Source organism: Pseudorca crassidens, chromosome 4, assembly GCF_039906515.1.
Source record: "Pseudorca crassidens isolate mPseCra1 chromosome 4, mPseCra1.hap1, whole genome shotgun sequence".
Classification (NCBI taxonomy): domain Eukaryota; kingdom Metazoa; phylum Chordata; class Mammalia; order Artiodactyla; family Delphinidae; genus Pseudorca; species Pseudorca crassidens.
The window spans coordinates 126,276,528-126,297,239 of NC_090299.1; the positions used below are offsets into that span (position 1 = coordinate 126,276,528).

At 34.1% G+C, this 20,712-nt stretch overlaps 1 protein-coding gene across 1 annotated transcript in view; it reads left to right on the plus strand.

Annotated features, from left to right (window-relative positions):
• Window positions 1-20,712, plus strand: part of IQCM (IQ motif containing M) — a 349,608-nt gene that overhangs the window by 77,043 nt on the left and 251,853 nt on the right. Inside the window, exons 6-8 of the mRNA XM_067734648.1 lie at window positions 7,141-7,196; window positions 17,757-17,766; window positions 20,354-20,469. Of these exons, the coding sequence (XP_067590749.1) occupies window positions 7,141-7,196; window positions 17,757-17,766; window positions 20,354-20,469 (182 nt within the window). The remainder of the gene's footprint in view (window positions 1-7,140; window positions 7,197-17,756; window positions 17,767-20,353; window positions 20,470-20,712) is intronic.

The window sequence follows — 20,712 nt, forward strand, 5'->3', positions numbered from 1 at the left end:
TGCATATAACATTTAGTGTACTTTCCTCTATGTATGTTACACTTTTACAACAGTAGATTTTTAAAAGATCAGCTTCACCAGGAAAAGCAAGGCTGAGTACCTATTCTGCTAGAGGCTTGGGAGTGGGACATCTTAGGGTGACCAACTGGCTCAGTTTGCCCTGGACCGAGGAGGTTCCCAGGATCTGAGACTTTCAGTACTAAAGTAGAGGCAGTCTTGGGCAAAATGGGATGGTTGGTCACCATGCATCTAGACTACTTTACACTGCAGAGGCCATTAGGGACAAAGGATAGGTTCTGAAGATCTCGTCGTGTATTATAAAATTATGAAGAAGGCAGAGTCTTTAAACTGGGGTTTAAAGCAAGAATTGAAGGGCTAAACCCCTGGAGAGATTTATTTGGAGTTTCTAGTTAAAACAACTAGGACAATGGCACAGTGTTAAACAATTTGTTAGGTTTCTTGAGAGGCTCCTGACAGCCCAGTCTTGTTCTGCCTGAGCAGCCTTGCAGGGTATTGTGGGCAACTTCTAGTTCGGCTGCGTTCTCTCACCTACACTCTACTGTCTGCCTAAACAGTTCTCTGGACTTAAGTCTCAGGGATCTCCAAAGAGGATTTGAGTGTCCTGAGAATGTAGGACTCAGAGCCCTAATTCCTCTAAGGGACAGAAACTCTTCTACTCCACGTTAGACCCACTTACCATCCTTGAGGGTCCCCTTACCAGTGAAGCTGCCCCTAGAGTTGCTTTGTTTCTGAGTGAGCCTCCACAGATAAATCTACTAAACACTTAGTACAAAGTGGTGGTGAGTTGTCTTTGTTTATTTTTCCCTACTAGACTGTGTATTTCTCAAAGCTTGGGGCTGTCTTGTTCATCTTGTGTTCTCAACATCTCGTGTTCTCAACATGCCTGCCACACCATAAGCATCCATTGTTTAGCTGCATCTAGTAAATATGAGATAAATATCTGCTGAGGTTGCAGATGACAAAACCATGTACTGAACTAAAATACTAGGTGTAACAATTAGTTTGGTCCTGATGAAAGCCATGCTATGTTATCTTTCTATGTTTAGTTAAGTATTGCTTGCCTGATAGAGTGTAACTGTGGTAAATAACAGTTTTGATTTGAAAAAAAGTTAAAAAAGTAAGAAAAAAAACTAAGCACTTATCTATAGGCTACTGATTCTTATTGGATATATATGTCTTAGAACATACACCCCTCTAGAGCAGATACTATGTTACGTGTGAGTTCTGCTAGGTAACCATCACATTTATTATTCCTAATTAAGAAAAAAACTTGATATGTTTTCTCTAATACATAAGGCAAAGGGTGATACAAATTTTATGGACTGGGAGACATGTTTGTGTCCTTCAATATATTTTTGAATCTGTCCTAAGTCTGAGGAGAACTATTCATTACTGTGTCCTAACCCACAGGGAAACCAAAGTCAGTCATTCTTCAAATTTAACATCCTGGAACGATATTCTTATGTTCTAAAATGTACTTTAAACCAATGAGAATCTCTGTTGTATTTGGATGATTGAGCTTTGAAGGAGCTCCAAATTTTCTTATGCAGTCCATGAGATGGGTTTATAGTTTAGACAGATGAAGGCAGTAACTGTTGAGATCGCAGAATATCCCTTCTTTGCTAAAGGGGGAAAAGGATACTTTTAGTCATTCCTGAATGCTTTGCAAAAGGTAAAATATTCCATTGCTTTTAAGTTGGAACTAATTTATAGCAAGTATTCAAAGAATCTATTTAATTACACACCAATGGGTATGAAAATGGATTTCCTATTTTTTGACCCTTAATTTTTATCAGTTTGTGCTACACTGTGTCCACTGGGAAATACAGTGTATATAAGGGATGTTTCTTTCAAGCATTTCATGCATATGAATCTTTTAAACATGAGGTTTTGAAACTATGTTGGCAAAATATGCTACAATTCTATTGCTTACAAACAAAAGCCAAGGTGGTTTTGACTTGAAGTCAAAAAGTGCCATTTATTAAATGTCATGGTAATGACTTGTACCATCAGTTCCATAAAGGAAATCTCTGTGAGAGCATTTTCTGAAAGTGTTTTTTTTTTTTTCTCTCTCTCTTATTGTCTGCTTGGAATATTTCTTCTTGAATATACACACTGTGAATTTGACTTTGTCCATGAACAACCAAAATCTTAATGTTAGTCCATTTACTTACAGTGAACTTTGAATTAATTTTTAGAATACAAAAAGCAAGATCTTATTCTTTTAACCTGGCCCCAAACCCTTTTAAAGGCAATTTTCCAACTAGATTTATAATCCCTTTCTTACACCTAAGGTAGTTTTCTCTGGTATAAGTTTTAAAAATTAGAATTAATGATTCATGACCATAGTAAATTACATGTATGTCATAGTATATTTTGCAAGCTTATCTGACTTAAGGAATAGAAGGCTAAAACATGGAAATAAGGAAAATAGAATGTTAGAAAGTTTTCTTTTTCTGGGTTTCTAATTTTTGACTTAAATTCCTCTGTGGGGCAAAACTTGATTTGGGAATGTATTGAAAAATATTTAAATGACTGATGCATTTTCTCTTATTGTGTTTTAAAAAAGGATATAATTTATCACTTTACAAGAAAGAAAAACAGACTTTTAGAAAGAAATCTTATGTTTTTCATGATCTTAATTGCCCCTAATCATTTTCATGTGAATGAAAGTGTTTTTCCACAGTTAATCTTGTAGAACATGAATTTTTAAAATAGTATTCACAATTTTTTTTCAATTTTTAGTGTTTCTGAAATAATACATAATTAAAAATAGAATTTTGTGTGTGATTCTAATACAGAGTCTTTTAAAAATAATTCTCATTAGAATTAGTAAATTGTTACAGAGGAAATTAGTAAGTAAAATGGCTAAATAAAATTAGAGTCATTTTATATTATTCTTTATAGTTATAATTCTGTTTTCTTTTTTTATTGTTTTGTTTTTGTCAGAGTTAGGTTTTTAATAATCAGTGAAAGTGAGAACAAATATTTTCTCAAGGTTGTTAAAAAACTTTTACTGTATTCTTGGCTCCATTAAAATTGCTTTTGTATCCCAAGATAGGCCTCAAAATGAAAAAAAAGTTTGATAAAAAGGATAATTTATTTAGGAAAAGTGAGGATCTTAACTAAGGAAAAAGCCTTAAATGGAGATGTATAGAGATAGAAAAATGTGGTTAGAATTTAACAGGAAAACAGTTAAACAAACTCACAGGAATTTCACTCATGATAAGAAGAGTAAAAGAAGAAAAAAACCAGAGTTTTGTCTTATTTATAATGAGTGAGGGAAATCCCTCTTTATCTATTTCTCATGGTGGATATAAGAATCAGATGAGATTGTTTTTGTAGAAGTTAACTGTAAATTGTGAAGTACTAAACTCTGATTACTATTTTTAGAATGGAGTATTAATACTTGAATCACAACATAACATTGCAGAAGGTCTAAAGTTAAAAAAGTCTCATACTAATGAATTTAAAATATCCACAGGAATTCTTATTCTCAACAGAAAACCACCTCAGTGCAACATATAGAAAACTATTTTTGAATTTAGTTCATTTCCCAGTGAGAAAAGTAAGAGCTTAGTCCCAGGAAAACCACTTGGCTATTTAGATTTTGAAATACTCTAATTTGTTTTGTGAATTATTTATTCTCAAGATGAACTTCAAATTAGAAAGTACCTTTAAGATATATAGGAGGAGCTTTTAACCTTTTAGGACTATAACTCAGATTTGATTTGGCACCATAACAAGAATAATATAAATTGCTCATGTGAAGATACTACTAGAAGATACGTAGAATATTTAACTTGTCTTTATTTTTTTACTTAAATATAATTTACAGTAGTGAAATGGTCTTATCTCAAATGTACCATTCAGTGAGTTTTGGGGAACAGATACTGAGACACAGCATTTCTATCACTTCAGAAAGTTCCTGTCTGCCACTTCTCAGTCAGTCTACCCCTGCCCCACTCTCCGCCTCTAGAAGTAACACTGATCTGATTCCTAGTGTCATTGTTTAGTTTTGGAAATTTAGGAATTTCATATAAATGAAGTCATATACTATGTATGTTTTCTTGTCTGACTTCTTTCATTTAGCATAATGTTTTTGAGATTTATCCATGTTGTTGCAAGTATCAGTAGTCCATTCTTTTTTATTGCTGACTAGTAGTCAACTGTTTGACAATACCACATGTATCTATCCATTCTCCTGTTAATGGACATCTGAATTGTTTCTAGTTTTTAGCTGTTATAAGTAAAGCTTCCATTAATATTTGTGTACAAGTATTTGTGTGGACATGTGTTTTTATTTTTCTTGGACACCTGGATACAGAATTAATGGATCACAGAGTAGATGTATGTTTAACTATTTTAGAAATGAGAAAGTTTTCTAAAGTGGTGGTACCAATTTGCATTTCCATTGGCCTTCCAGTTGCTCCACATTCTCTGACATTTGTTGTTGTCAGTCCCTTTCATTTTAGCCATTTCAGTGGGAGTAGCTCATTGGGGTTTCAATTTGCATTCCTCTGCCTGATGACTAATGATGCTGAGCACTTTCTCACATGCGTGTTTTACATTTGTAGATCTCCATTTGTGAAGTGACTCTGTCTTTTGCCCATTTTAAAAATAGAGTCATTTGTCTTTCTGTTATTGAATTGCAAGAGTCTATATATATTCTGAGATTTAGGTCCTTTGTCATGTGTTATGAATACTTACTCACATGTGTTATGAATATTTACTCTCAGTAGCTTGCCTTTTTTTCTTGCATTTTCTTATTAGCACAAGGTTTTATTTTTGATGAAGTCCAGTTTTTTCATTTTTTTCCTTTGTGACTTGTACTTTCTGTGTCTTCTTTAAAATTACTTTGTTGATCTAAAGGTTGTGAAGACCTATATTTTTTTCCTAGCAGTTTTGTTGTTTTAGCCTTTATGTTTGGACCTATGATCCATTTCAAATTAATTTTTGTGTATAGTTTAAGGTAGTATCATTTGTTGAAGAGGTTTCTTTCTCCATTGAATTGCTTTTGTGCCTTTGTCAAAATTTTTGATTGTATTTGTACACATCTATTTGAGGTCTGTTTACTCTGTTTCACTACCTCATTATCTTATTCCTGTAGCTTTATAGTAAATCTTGATGTCAAGTGGTGTATATCCTCCAGATTTTTTTCCTTTTCAAGATTGTTTTTACTATTTTTGTTCCTTTGCCTTTCCAAATAAAATTTTAAGTTATTTTGTCAATTTCCAGAAAAAAAGATGGCTGTGATTATAATTGACATTGCTTTGAATCTATGTATCAGTTGAGGGATATAGAACAACAATCTTAACATTAAGTCTTCAATCCATGAACGCAGTATAACTCTTCATTTGTTTAAGTCTTTAATCTCTCAGCAATATTTTTTTTTTTAATATACATTTTATATTTATATGCTATTTGTTAAATTTATCCTTAATGCTTTGATTTTTGAAGCTCTTGCAAATGATACTGATTTTTAACTCCTTTTTCTGTTTATGGTACTATATAGAATACAATCGATTTTTTAATTGACTTTGTACTTTGCAGCATTACTAAAATTCATTGTTTTCTTTCTGATTCATTAGAATTTACTACATACATGGTCATGTCATTCTGAATAAAGGTAGTTTTACTTTATTCTTTCCAAATTGTATGTCTTTTTGTTTTTTTCTCTTTGTCTTGTTTTATTGCACTGGTTAGGAATTCTAGCATGATGCTGATCACAGATATCCTATCTTGTTTCAAATCTTAGGCAGAAGGCATTCACTATCTCACCATCATGTATTACATTAGCTACAGTTTTTTGTAGGTTCCTATTGTCAGGATTTTGAAGTTTCCATTTTTGGTAGTTTGCTGTAGAACAATTTTTTTATTCATAAATGCTTGTTGAATTTTGGAAGATTTTTTATGCATGTACTTAAATATTATTTGATTTTTCTCTCAATGTATTATATATAGTACACTATATATAATACACTATATTATATATAGTGTATATAGTGAATTGCACTGATTAATTTTCACATATAAAACCAACTTTATATTCTTGGGCAACACCTAATTGTCCATAATATATTATGCTTTTCATATATTGATGGATATAAGGCTAAAATGAGATGGTGTTTGTAGAAGTTATTTTTAATACACTAAATAGATGTAAGTTACTGATAAATAATTTTCAGGAAGAAGCATACATAAATAAAACTTAAATCTTTGATGTGAATTTTTTTTTATAAATTTTATTTATTTTTGGCTTCGTTGGGTCTTTGTTGCTGCACGCGGGCTTTCTATAGTTGTGGCGAGCGGGGGTTACTCTTCGTTGCGGTGTGCGGGCTTCTTCTTGCAGTGGTTTATTTTGTTGCAGAGCATGGGCTCTAGGTGCGCGGGCTTCAGTAGTTGCGGCTCACAGGCTCTAGATTGCAGGCTCAGTAGTTGTGGCACACCGGCTTAGTTGCTCCGTGGCATATGGGATCTTCCTGGACCAGGGCTCGAACCTGTGTCCCCTGCATTGCCAGGCAGATTCTTAACCACTGCACCACCAGGGAAGCCTCTTGATGTCAATTTTTATGTTAATAGTTTAATACCTATAATTAATAATTTATGGTCTTTTGATGGTAATCAGGAGAGAGCATATTTTATATTCAGGAATAACTGACAAATATTTATTGAGCACGTACTATGTGTGCTCTGCTCATTGCTGGAGAGGCACTGGTGAACATGACAAAAGCTACTGACCTTGTAGTACTTATATTCTAGTGGAGAAGATAGACAGTAAACAAATTTTTGATGCTCTGCTCTACCTGAGGGAGGTTCTGACCTAGGATTTTAGAATATTGTTAACAAAGCCACCATGTGAGGACTTGGGGATTTTGCTTAGCTGAGCTTCCTTACACCTTATTGTTCAGTTCAATTCCCCCTTTTCCAAACCAGATTTTGCCAGATAGAAAAGTATGTTATTTATGTTTTGCTCTGTGTTCTGCTCTCTTTCCCTGATGATCAGCTATTTAATTCAAACTTTCCTTGGCATTGGAAAATTTATGTATTTTAGAATAAACAGATAGAAAGCCATTTTATTATAGAATAACTAAATATATACAAAAATAAAGAGAGTAGGATACCAAATCCATATGTATCCAGTAATTACTGGCTCCAGTAATTATGAACTCATGGTCAGTGCTGTTTCATCCATGTACTCACTCAGTTCCCGTCTCAGTTTGGATTATTTGAAGCAAATTTCTTGCTATCCATCCATAAGTATTTTTCAATTTTATTATAAAATATAAGGAATCTTTTTTTAAAGCACACCAAAATATCATAATCTCATCTAAAAATTAATAAGTTATTAATATCAACTAATAACTAGTAATTGCTCAAATTCCATATTTTTCATCATATTTTGATAAAACTTCATTCAAGTAAAGACGGAGTTGTTATATCATTTTTGCTTCCATCTTTTACAGGAATAAAGACATTTGGTATAAGTATCTATATAGAAGTAAAGATGTCATCTGAATTTTGAAGGCAATGAAATTGATTAAAGTTTTCATTTTTAACGTTTTAAAAACTGACCATAGAAAATGCTGTGCTAGATATATAATGAGTACAAAAAAATTTTAGACCTCAACCATGTCTTATAAAGAATTTATAGCGTTGTGGCTGAGTTATAACACAAAAGGTAACCCACAATACAAGTTGTGTTCTGTCCCAGTGATGGGGATGAGTGGCTCTCAGCCTCCATGACCATTCACATTGGTGTATCATATCAGGAGGTGATTGCAAGGCACATTTTTTAATTCTGGAAAGACAAAACTTTGAAAATTATTTACCTTTTAAACAATTAGAATGGATTCAGGATTATTGTTGTAATCATGCCAGTTACATTCCTTTGAATTCCAATATGCTTTTATGAGTGAAGAGAAAAAGATGATGGAATTACAGCTTGGCCTTGAAAGTTGGGTGTGCTTTGGGAAGGTGGAGACTGGTTAGGAATAGTGGCCAGGGTTCTTGAGAGGAACAGAACCAGTAGGATCTCTCTCTATAGATACAGATATAGATACAGATATAGATGTCTATTGATCAATATATGTACATAGAGGTCTAGGTAGACAGATAGAGGGATAAACAGATAGATAGATGGATAGATAGACAGATGGATAGATAGATTTCTCTCTCTCTTTCTCCATATGTGATTTAAAAAAATAAATCTCTCCCCTACCTCTCCCCCTCATATATGGAGAGATTTATTTTAAGGAATTAGTTTAGTTTTTACAGAGGCTAGCAAGTCTAAAATCTGCAGTATGGGCTGGCAGGCTGGAGACCCAGGGAAAAGCTGATGTTGAATCTCAAGTCTGAAGGCAGTCTGCTGGCAGAATTCTCTCTTCTGAAGGCCTTCAACTGATCGGATGAGGCCCACCTACCTTATAGAGAGCAATCTGCTTTACTCAAAGCAGATTTAAATGTTAATCTCATCTAAAAATACCTTCACAGAAGCATCCAGATATTTTTGACTAAGTATCCAGGTACTGTGTCCTAGACAAGTTGACACATGAAAATTAACCATCACAAGTGGGCACCATGGCATAAGCAAATGAGTGGAGGTGGACTTCAATACTCTTTTGGATTAAGGCAAGTAGAGCATTTAAACTAGAGGAAAAATTCATATATGGACATAGCGGTTAGTAAAACCACTAAGAAATGATCCTAATTTTGTCCTCAATTATTCTTAAAGTTGATGCTAAAATGATATATATTATGTTTCTTGAAAGAACCAAATTTTGTTGAATTTGATCTTTTGATGTGTAGTAGTAAGAAGACAGAGCATCTGTGAAATATTTGATTAGTACAGTCAATTTTCATTTATTAGTAATAATGGAAACAGGGTCCACATGGCTACTGAGCTTCATAGATAACATTTAACACATTAATATTCAGAATTTTCATCATCCACTCAGAATTTAAACTTTTACTTGTAGTTATAACAAGTAGAAACATTGATTTATGTTTTATCTTTGCTTCCTTTCTGATAATGGTTTAAAGGACTGAAAAGGACAGGTTGAAATTGACTGGTCCTTAAAAAACCAAATTGTAAATGTTGATCATAACAATGGAAAGTCCTTGTTGTTAGCTTATTTCACTAACCTTGTTTGTTATATTTATGTATGATACTTACTGTAGCTTTATAGACTTGGGCTTTGTGAATCACTTTGTACTTACACAAACCTCTAATTTTATTTTCTACAGTTTTCTGCCTGCAATTGAGTCTTAAGTTTTCACTAATCATATATGGTCTATATATGACCATACATATGCAAGGTGACAATCTATCTCGATACTAGCTATGACTAGGAGAGTTGAATAGAGTGAAACATTTGGAATAAACATACAAACACAAGCAGGGCTAAAATGCTGTACTATGATTATCCTTTTGTTTCTGCCACCAGAGTCTTTTTTCTTCTGTTGAATGTATTGCTTTAATGAGCTTTCAGTAAAGATAATGAAACATTAATGAACTTCAATCTTCTTACCACCCAATCATCAAAGACAGGGGGAAATAACTAAAAATTAACAATCTTTCATAGGGGATTAGATTCTTATTTTCATTTTCTAATTCCATTCCAGAATTTCTAATTCTCATTCCAGAATTTGCACAATAATTCTAGCTCATGCATAAACTGCAAATATGAGGAAAACACGATTAGGATAGCTTTCCTCAAAATGTGAGTCAGTTACGAAGAATTTATGAACCTCGCACTCAGCCTATTAGGAACAAAAGAAAAGAATACAGACAAAAATTTGATCAAACCAGAAGCTATCAGTTTTAGCAGTTCGGCATATTTTTGTTTAGTCTTGTTTATGAATTTTTTGGTTCATAATTAAAAGCATATGAATTATGAATTTGTTGGTTGTTTATAAATTTTTTGGTTCATAATTAAAAGCATAAGGTATATGATATTTTTAATTTTCTATATAATGTAAAAAACTTCATGGGCAAAATTTTTGTTATTGAAAAATAACCCAATGTATGTCTGTCTTGTAATTTTCTTAACGAATCTCCCATTACTGGACATTTATTTTATTTCCAATTTTATTATTGTATTGGGGATCCCAAAGACCACCCCCAGGCTTAATGATTTGCTAGGAGGACTCATGGGACTCAGTACATAGCCTTATCAACAGCTAAGTTTTATTATAGTGAAAGGATACAAAGCAAAACCAGCAAGGGAAAAGGCACATGGGATGAAGTCCAGAGGAAACCAGGAGCCAGCTTCCAAGAGTCCTCTTCCAGTGGAGTCACATGGATGCACTTAATTCCTCCAGCAATGAGTCATGACACGTGTAAAGGGTTGTAACTGGGGAAACTCGTTAGAGATTCAGCACCCAAGGTTTTTACTAGGACATGGTTACATAGGCGCCCTCTGCTTAGCATGTACCAACATTCCAGATTTCCAGAAGGAAAGCAGGTGTTCTGCATAAACCATGTTTTTTGCACAGTTTAGGCATAGTGAGATACCCTTATCTTTTAGGGAAAGTTTACATCAGTGGGTAAGGAACTGTTTACCTGCCAAGTACTTAGATGCCAGCTGAGGATCAACCCTTGCAAGCATCTTCTTCTAAGAATAGCAGTCTCAAGTTTGTTACGCTAACTCTTTTTCTGCACAATTATTATAAATAATGCTGTAATAAGCATCTTTGTTAATAAATCTTTTGGCATATTCCAGATTATTTCCTTATGAAAGATTCCTAGAAATTGATATTACATCAAAAATATGAGCTTTAAAAGACTTCTCTTACTGATAAATTACTTTCCCAGAAGTCTTTTCAAATTTTCACTTTCACCAAGCATGTATGAGTGTGGGCACCAAAAACCTTGACTAAAATAGGTGAGATCCATATGGTCCAAACAGCAATTCATCATAAACCTGAAAGAATTAATTAAAAATAATTGAGTTTTATGAGAGGAAACAAAGACTAATCGTTGCTTCCATTTGTGGGGGGCAGGGACATTAAGAACGCTCCCATTAAATTATCACCCAAAATGCACTTTTCTCCTGGACCTCTGTCTCTTTTTGCCTAGAGATCTATGACGTCATTGTCATCTGTAAAACACACACCATCCAATTCATTTTAACATTCATTTGCTTTAAACAATTAGCACATATTCTGTACTAGGCATTGCAGTTGTGTGGAGGATAAAACAGTGCACTGGGCCTGCCTTTTCTCCTTGCTTTTGTTCATTTTGTTTTTACATAATTTTTGCTTATTTTTACCTAAAATTTTATGGCCTATTTTAAATGTTTTTCCTAAAACTGTAATTAGTTGTAATAAATTGCAGAAAACTTGGAAAATACAGAGCACTCACAAAAAATGACAGTCCATTGGTATTCCACCACCCAGAGATACTCACTGTTAAATTCTGGTGTATTTGCTAGAATCTATTTTCCAGGTGTAGTTTTTCCCTTAGTTAAACGACAGAGCTCCATAAGAACCCTCAGAGGGTGTTCCTATAATATAAAGAGGAACTTTGTGAAGGGCGATGCCATGACTCAGGTGATTCAGTTTGAACTTTTGAAAGGAGAAAAGTCATTATTTAAGTTCTCTGAACCTGAAAATAGCCATTATATTGTTCTTTGTTATTCTTGTCTTATTTACTGAGTCTCTAGGTACATGTTCCAAGTGTTTAACCATTGTAAGTGCGTGACAGAACAACATTGGTTATTGGCTATAGAGCAAGATTCCATTTGAAAGAACATTTCATTTGAACTGTGAGTGAATTCAAGTGTATACCCTAGGAAACAAATTGTTTGGTTCCTGACAAAGTAGAATAGCAGAAAAGAAACTATGAAGTAAAGCCTGGAAGGACCAAGCTTTACATCAGAGCTACAGCATCCACGTACCACAAGTGATCCTACTAGAATTGCATGCTGGTACGGCAAGAACTGCTGGTACTCTTACAGCATGATTTCTAAATTCTTTTATCCTTGAATTTGATTCCCATCTTGGTCTTAGGTAAGTGTTTGTTTGTTTATTTACTTAAACAAAAACATATTTTTCTGAGCATATTTTCAGGGGACTGGTATATTTGAAAATGATTTGTTTCCTGGCCTTTATACATTGAGAACAATTTTGTTATGAAATTTCTGTTTCACACCTTTTCTTTTCCCTTGGTGGTATTCTGTTATTTATGGGTTCTTTTACTGTTTCACAGAAGAAATTTGGAAGGAACCTGAGTTTTGCTCCTTTGAGCTTTTTTCTTTCTAAATATATATGAAATTTTCTTTATTCTTATACTTTAAATGTTCTTTATTCCTTTAATTTTGCAGAATGTACTTGTGTACAAATCCTTTTTAATTAACTTATCCTAAAACACAGTAAGCCCCAATACTCAGAAGATGCAAATCTTTTTTTCAGCTCAGGAAATTATTATTCAGTAGTGTATTTTTTCATTCCTGATTGTTCTGTTTTCAACTTTGGTAAACTGTATGATTCCTTTCATGGATATTTATCTTTTGTCCTCTTTAATCTGTAATCTTCTCTCTCATAATTTTCGTCTTTGGACACTTTTCTTCTGCACTCTAGGAGTGCTTGCCAAATCCAGTCATTTGGTATTCTGCACTGTCTTCTACTCCCCCACTAACACTGAAGTACATTTTTGGTTTCCTTGTATTTCTTGCCTTTTTAAAAACACTATTTCCATTTTCGTTTACCTTAACAAATATTATTTTCTAAAGTCTTAGTTTATTTTTTCCTTGTTGCTTTTGACCTCTATTTTTTAGATTGAAATATAGTTGATTTACAATATTATATCAGTTTCAATATTTTACTACATTTAAAGTTCTTGTAAAATATTGGCTATATTTTTTTGTGTTGTACAATATATCCTTGTAGCCTGTTTATTTTATGCATAGTAGTTTATACCTCTTACTCCCCTACCCCTGTCCTCCCCCTCCCCACTTCCCTCTCCCCACTGGTAACCACTAGTTTACTGTCTATATCTGTGAGTCTGTTTCTGTTTTGTTATACTAATTCATTTGTTTTATTTTTTAGGTACCACATATAAGTGATAATTTGACATATTTGTCTTCCTCTGTCTGACTTATTTCACTAAGCATAATACCCTCTAGTTCCATCCACGTTGCTGCAAAGTGTCAGAATTTCATCCTTTTATATGGATGAGTAATATTCCATTGTATATATATATACACCACATCTTCTTTATCCATTCATATGTTGATGGACACTTAGGTTGCTTCCGTATCCTGGCTATTGTAAATAATGCTGCTATGAATATTGGGATACATGTATCTTTTCAAATGAGTGTTTTCATTTTCTTCAGATATATTTTCTCACATGATATACAAAAATAAACTCAATGGATTAAAGACTTAAATGTAAGACTGGAAACCATAAAACTCCTAGAAGAAAACATAGGCAGACCACTCCTTGATATAAATCTTAGCAATATATTTTTTTGGGGGGGACACCTGTCTCCTAAGTCAAAGGAAACTAAAGGAATAAACAAATGGGACCTAATTAAACTTAAAAGCTTTTGCACAGCAAAGGAAACCATGGACAAATAAAAAAGACAACCTAATGAATGGGAGAAAATGTTTGCAGGTGATATGACTGATAAGGGGTTAATATCCAAAATATATAAACAGCTCATACAACTCAATATAAAAAAAACCCCAAACAACCAGATTAAAAATGGACAGAGGACCTGAATAAACATTTTTCCAAAGAAGGTATACAGATGGCCAACAGGCCCATGAAAACATACTCAACATCGCTAATCATCAGAGACATGCGAATCAAAATCACAATGAGATATCATCTCACACCTGTTAGAATGACTATCATCAAAAAGTCTACAAATACCAATGTTGGTGAGGATGTTGAGAAAAGGGAACCCTTGTACACTGTTGGTGGGAATTGCTGCAGCCACTATGGAAACAGTATGGGGGTTCCTCTAAAAACTAGAAATAGAACTACCACATGACTGAGCAGTTCTACTCCTTGGTGTATATCCAATTGGTGTATAAAACACAAATTCGAAAAGATACATGCACCCCCATGTTTTGGCCTCTATTTTGAAGAGTTGGCTTGCTACAATATAGTGAGAATGCCAACACTTTTCTAAAATTTTCTTCTGAGTCTAGTAGAATATTTTACTAGATTTTCAGAATTGCAGACTGCATTGGTTTCCCATGGCTCCTCTAACAATTTACCAAAACTTACTAGCTTAAACCAATACATATTTATTCTCTTATAGTTCTAGAGTCTAGAAATCCAAAATTAATGTCACTGGACTAAGTTGTCAAGAGTCTGGACTTAGAGTTTTGGGACTCTAGGGAAGAATCTGTTTCTTTGCCTTTTCTAGCTTCTGAAGGCTACTTGCATTTCTTGGCTCATGACCTCTTTCTCTAATCATTCCAGTTTCTTGCTTCTGTCATCACATTTCCTTCTCCCCTTTTAGTCACATCTCCCCTTTGTAAGGACACTTGCATGTACGGTCCGTCAGGATAATCCAGGATAATCTTCCCCTCTCAGGATTCTTAATTTAATCATACCTGCAAAGTCCCTCTTATCCTATGAGCTAACATTTACAGGTTCTAGGGATGAGGATGTGATATCTTTGGGGCCATTGTTCAGTCTACTGTAGGGAACTTTCCCCTTGTATCACAGTCACATGGGCTTCAAATTCAGAATGACCTGGGTTCACACAACCACTTAGCAATTGTCTGAACTTGGGCGAGTGACTTAATTAGTTTTCTTTGCTATTAAACTGGGATAAACTCAGCACCGACCTCATAGGGTTACTTTGCCAATTAGATCAAGTAATGTAAAGTGTTTAGCAAACTAGGTCCTCACTAAATGTTAACTAGCATTGTCATGATTAATGTAGGCCCCAATGTGTTTACTCTGCCCTGAATAAGGAGAAACAGATCTATGCAAAGTGAGTGATTTCACAAATAGAGAACATGGTGCATTTTTCTCAGCTCCACTCCATGTTCACTTGGTTGTGTTGGTCACCTTTTCTTGTTCTATAGTTGAGGAGCAGGTGTCAATGCCCACTTCTCTGCGCAATTCCTGGTAACTGCAGACATCTATCTATCTGAAATAGGTTGGCTCTGCCAAGGTGGGGCCTTTCCTATTCCACCCCTTCGTTCTTTATTAGTTTTAGCTGTTCAGCACATGAGAATTATAATCTCCATTATACATTGTTATCAAGACCTGCCTGTCCCCCCCTCTGCACAGAGCTCTTTCCTTGAAATAGGACTGTATTAAATCCTACCACCAGGATTACTTCATTCCTAGTTGTTTTCTTGGAGCTGTAGTGTCCCAAGTGGATCATGATAGATGGGGGTATGGGGAGGGAAATGGTTTTTCAATAGCAGCACCCACATTTTATTTTATTTTTAAAAATTTTTTGAATTAATTTTTATTGGAGTATAGTTGCTTTACAATGTTGTGTTAGTTTCTACTGTACAGCAAAATGAATCAGTTATACATATACATATATCCCCTCTTTTTTTGGATTTCCTTCCCATTTAGCTCACCACAGTGCATTAAGTAGAGTTCCCTGTGCTATACAGTATGTTTTCATTAGTTATCTATTTTATACATAGTATTAATTGTGTATATGTGTCAATCCCAATCTCCCAATTCCCCCCACCACCCGCCTTCCCCCTTGGTATCCATACATTTGTTCTCTACATCTGTGTCTCTATTTCTGCTTTGCAAATAAGATCATCTACACCATTTTTCTAGATTCCACATATATGCGTTAATATACAATATTTGTTTTTCTCTTTCTGACTTACTTCAGTCTGTATGAGGGTCTCTAGGTCCATCCACGTCTCTACAAATGACCCAGTTTCATTCCTTTTCATGGCTGAATAATAATCCATTGTTTATATGTACCACATCTTCTTTATCCATTCCTCTGTTGATGGACATTTAGTTTGCTTCCATGTCCTGGCTATTGTAGATAGTGAGCAGCACCCACATTTTAGAGAAATGGTGTTTGTTCTGTTTGGTTTTTTCTTAGGTGGTATTAAGCTTCTTTCTAATGGCTTTCAGATGGGCTAGGGGTTTATTATTATGTAAAGATCACTGATTGCTTTCCTCAGTTCACTTCCATCATCCTAATTAATGAAAATTTTTTCTCAACTGCAGATAGGTGAATGCTTAAATTTAATGTTTTTGTGACCTTGACATTTTCGTCTTTTTATGATTGTTATAGTATTTTCTTGAGGCTATAAAAAGGGCTGCCTCACAGTCGAAGGTAACAAGCCATATTGAACCAGAAATCATGATTCTTTTTGAACATTTTTTATTTACTGTGAGCTTGGAAGTATCTGCCAAACTTGTTCAAATACTTGGCAATTCAGAAAGATATTATGCAACAGTGATGCTACTGTTCTATTATGTTATATCCTAATCATGATGAAGTTCTCATATATTTTTCTAACTCACGTTAAGCTTATCCTGCATCTTAGTATTGCCTCTGTATCTACAAACAACTGTTTCCATTTGATAGCCAAAAAAAAAAAAAAGACTAAAGCTATGTTTTATTTGCTGTCTCTCAGCACACATATAAAAGTGTTAAGTAGAACCTAGTACAAAAGGAGTTACTCATATTTCTTAGATGTTTTGTAACATATGATTTGGGAGCCATGAATACTAACTGGTATTCAGTAGATATAAATAAGTTAGTTTGTTGGATCATTATTTTTATTGAATCCTTTTGGAAGCGGTTCACTATAACCAAAAGAAGGTAGATAGTTTAAGTAATTTTAGAATACATATTGTTCATTTTTGACTATAAATTAACAATATGAATTGATTTAAATGGACATTTCAGTCATTGATTCTAAAATCTGAACTAATACAAGAGATGGAATTCAGCTGCCCAAGCAAGCTTCTGGGGTTTGATTATTCAACTGATTAAGATGCTATTTGTCAACTCTAGTTTACCACCCCTTTTAATTATATAGATAATCAAACTAAGAACTGCTAATTCTGTCTCCTATTAATTGATTGTAATTACCTACAGATTAAAACTGCATGTGCAATTAACTCAGAGAATTAATTGATAGAAGGGAATTGATAAAAGGGAAACAGAACGAGCTTGGCATAAAAGAGGCTCTAGGGACAACAGGCCTGCTGAAACCAGTGGTGTCTTGGGCTCTGTCAAGTCCTCATAAAGATACACCGCACTTGCCTCTGGACTTCTCTGGCTCTATCAGAGGCAGTTGCATAGATTATTTCCTATGAACGTTTGGTTTCTTTGTTGACTGAAACAATATATTTGAAAGGTTTAAAATCCTATTGTCTTTGGGTTTTGTGCTGATATTCAGACAATTTGGACAAATCTATCAATTTGCAATATGGAGGAAATGCTTGGCACTACAAAGATCACAGAAAAGTGGTGAATGTTTTACCTAGTTAGAGATCCTTCCTTCCTCCCTCCTTTCCCTTGTTCCTTTCCTCATTTTCTTGGCAATATCACCAGATACAATCTTACCAGTTTTCTGTGACTCATCTAAATAATTTGTTTCTAAAGTAATTATGCTTATTAGATTTTGAAAATCCCTCTCATCTGTGTAAATAATTGGCTCATCGTTAACTGCATAAATTTGAATGAAAATGGGAAATAAAAAGCCACCCCCAACTCATATGTATTTAAAAACGATTACCATTATAAACATCAAGATAAATATCAAGAGAGGGAAGATGGTCTGATGAAAAAAATATTTGGTCCTGAAAAAAAGAATTTTAAAAATCCCTTTTTAAAGACTCTTCCATTTTTTCAGATGTTTATATCAGTTGTATTACATGGGGCCTTTCACTCTCAGCAGTTTCCTGAGTGGCCTTTCACCCAATACCAAGTCAGTGCAGTAGCATATACTAAACATATGCTTGGGGCACAGCACTGTATTCAATATTATGGAGAATACAAAGCAAGTTAAAGACTCGCAAGTCTAGATAGGGAGATGAGATCTGAAGAAGACAACAAAATAACATGAACTAGTGGTATAATAAAGTTTTTCAAAGAGTCTAAATAAGTATTGAGGAAACACAAGGACACAAAGACATCAGTATGGATATTTAACAATTTTTTTAATGTTCAGAGTTAGCTAATAACTCCTTGTTAATCTGATGGGATATTTTGGTTTCTTTCCAAATTTTGCTATTGTATTTTCCCCAGATTTGTTTAATCTCAGAGTATTTTATTTTGTCCTGCTGGCTGGTAAACTGGGAGTTCTAACAAGATTTCTTATTTTTTCACCTATCAATATACAGCCTACTCTTGCTTCCCCCCCCCCCCACACCCTTAGATTTCAGAATCTTAATTTCTCTTTGGCATTATCTGTGAAGCTTGTTGGCTCTGTGAAGGGTTTGTGAAGATTTAGTCTGATGTATGACTTTGGTCTTCTTCAAACTATCAGCTTATAACTTTCGACTGACTTTGTGGAATAAATTGGAATTTGTTGCATGTCACCTTCTGTGCTTAGCTTCTGAGGAGGAGTCATTAGTATAGATCAGTGTGTGAATGATTACCTTGAGGATTTTAGTGGAGACTTTACTGCTTCCTGAAGTGGAAAAGTTATAGCTATATTTTCTAGTGTGATACCTGTATACTGGAGAAAATAATGTATGGCCTTCTTGATTATATGAGTCTGTTTTGTGGGTAAACAAGATAAAATATTTGAAATGCTCTGGAATCTCTTGGAAAATAAGTCATATAGCATTTAGTTTCATTTGAGGTTGGGCTCTTCAGTGATCAGGAAGATTCCCTTTTGCCTGTGAGATTTAACCTTGTGAGGCTAATTCTAGTTCACCAGTGTTTACATAGTAACTTTAATCACATTGCTAATGAACCAGAATCACAGAGCAATTCCAAGTAAGATATTGTCCTCGCCCTGGAGGAGTTTATACATTTAAAAAGGAGATTGGAAAGAGATGCTCTGTTATCTAAAATAGTGAGAACATTTATTGTAGAAGTTCATTGAAGGAAGTGGGCGAAATAGGGATAGTGCTAGTAAATTGAGAAATGCTTCAAATTAGTCAAAAAAGCTTCATAAGAAATGTGGGGTATACACATCTCTAACACTCCTATGCTATCCTTTTATATCCCCCTGGGTTTATGAAAGTCCCCAGTAAAGGATGACGTGTATGGCCTTTCCTTTGCTATCCTCTTCTCAGATACTAATCTTTTCAGATTCTCTATGATCTACCCATTATTGGCATTCGCTTCCATTAAAGATATTCATTTCTTCATATTGGGTTGTGATTGAGATACATAATTTGTTATGGTGCCTCTCCTAGAGATTTTTCCTTTTTGATAGAGGGCAGAGACTGACTGAAATTGAGGAAATATATGTAAAATTAAGATGGGGTAGGATATGTGTGTGTATATTGATTAGAATGTCTCTGAGATAATATCACATTTTTATTATTTTATGTTACTACTCTACCTCCCTATATATAGGACACTTAACTTATGGTCCTATAAATAAATTGAAGCAATGAAATGAGAGAATACATTCCTTCTGATTTTTCTCTAAATTTATATGAAATTAACTGGTCCATGGAGGACTCTATTAAATTAAAAATTTCAGGAAAGAAGATATGTATATGAATGAGTATTAGAAAGAAAATTGGAAATGTAAAAATAGATTGATTCATTTGGATGGCAGGATTAAATTGTATTTCTGAGAAATAAGTGGACAAATAAATCTGAAATCTCCTCTTCATTAAAAAATTTTGTGCAGAAATCCCACATAACTACCATGAGACAGAAGAAATATGTGGGCATGTACTGGCTAACCTTTTGCTCTTCCAACCTATTTACCTTAAATACTTTCAATAATTTTATTTACTTCACAATATCAAAACTAGCACCTTGATAATAATTTTGAATTCTCTTTTAAAGTGCTTATGTAACAGGGAGAGGAGGTTTTCTTTTGTTTTCATAAGTGCTATTCACAAATCTGATTTTGCTTTAAGCCTCCCTTAAAAAAGAAGTCAGTGTTCTTGAAGAGAAGAATCAAAAGAATGAACTTATTAGTTTTCTGATGGGCACACTGTATGTAATAAAAACACGAGAGCTTTACTGTGTGAGGAAGCCCATTAACTGAAGCCTCTATGCAGTGCTATCACTTCCTCATCTTGTTATGGTAGATGAAAAGATGTGATTTTAATACAGAATAGTGGGGCCATAAAGATGATTTACGTTCCTCTTTGTAACACTAAGCAGTATGATCAGTGTGTACTTTTCCTGGATAAATATTCTTTTAACCTGCATTGATATTTCCAACAGACAGAGCGTTCTATGATTGGAGAGGAGTAGTGTCTAAAAGGTTTTCCTGTTTGACTCATGACTCCAGTTGGCCTAGTTTCTCTGGATCATCGTCAGTATTTCAGGATTATTGTAGTGTAAGTATTTGTAAAACCGGACATAGAGTTGCATTACCATTTTTCTAGCAAATGATTGAATTCATTTTGATATAACATGTAAGATGTTACTATGGGCATATTTCATTCCTAAAATGATTCCCCATTGAAATTCATCTTTTTTCTGAAGCAGTGCTTTTGTTCTGTTGTCTTATTTTGTGTAAATCTTGCTGATCACCTTAACTCCTAAATATGTATATTAGTTTTTGTTTGAAGAGTGGTAAT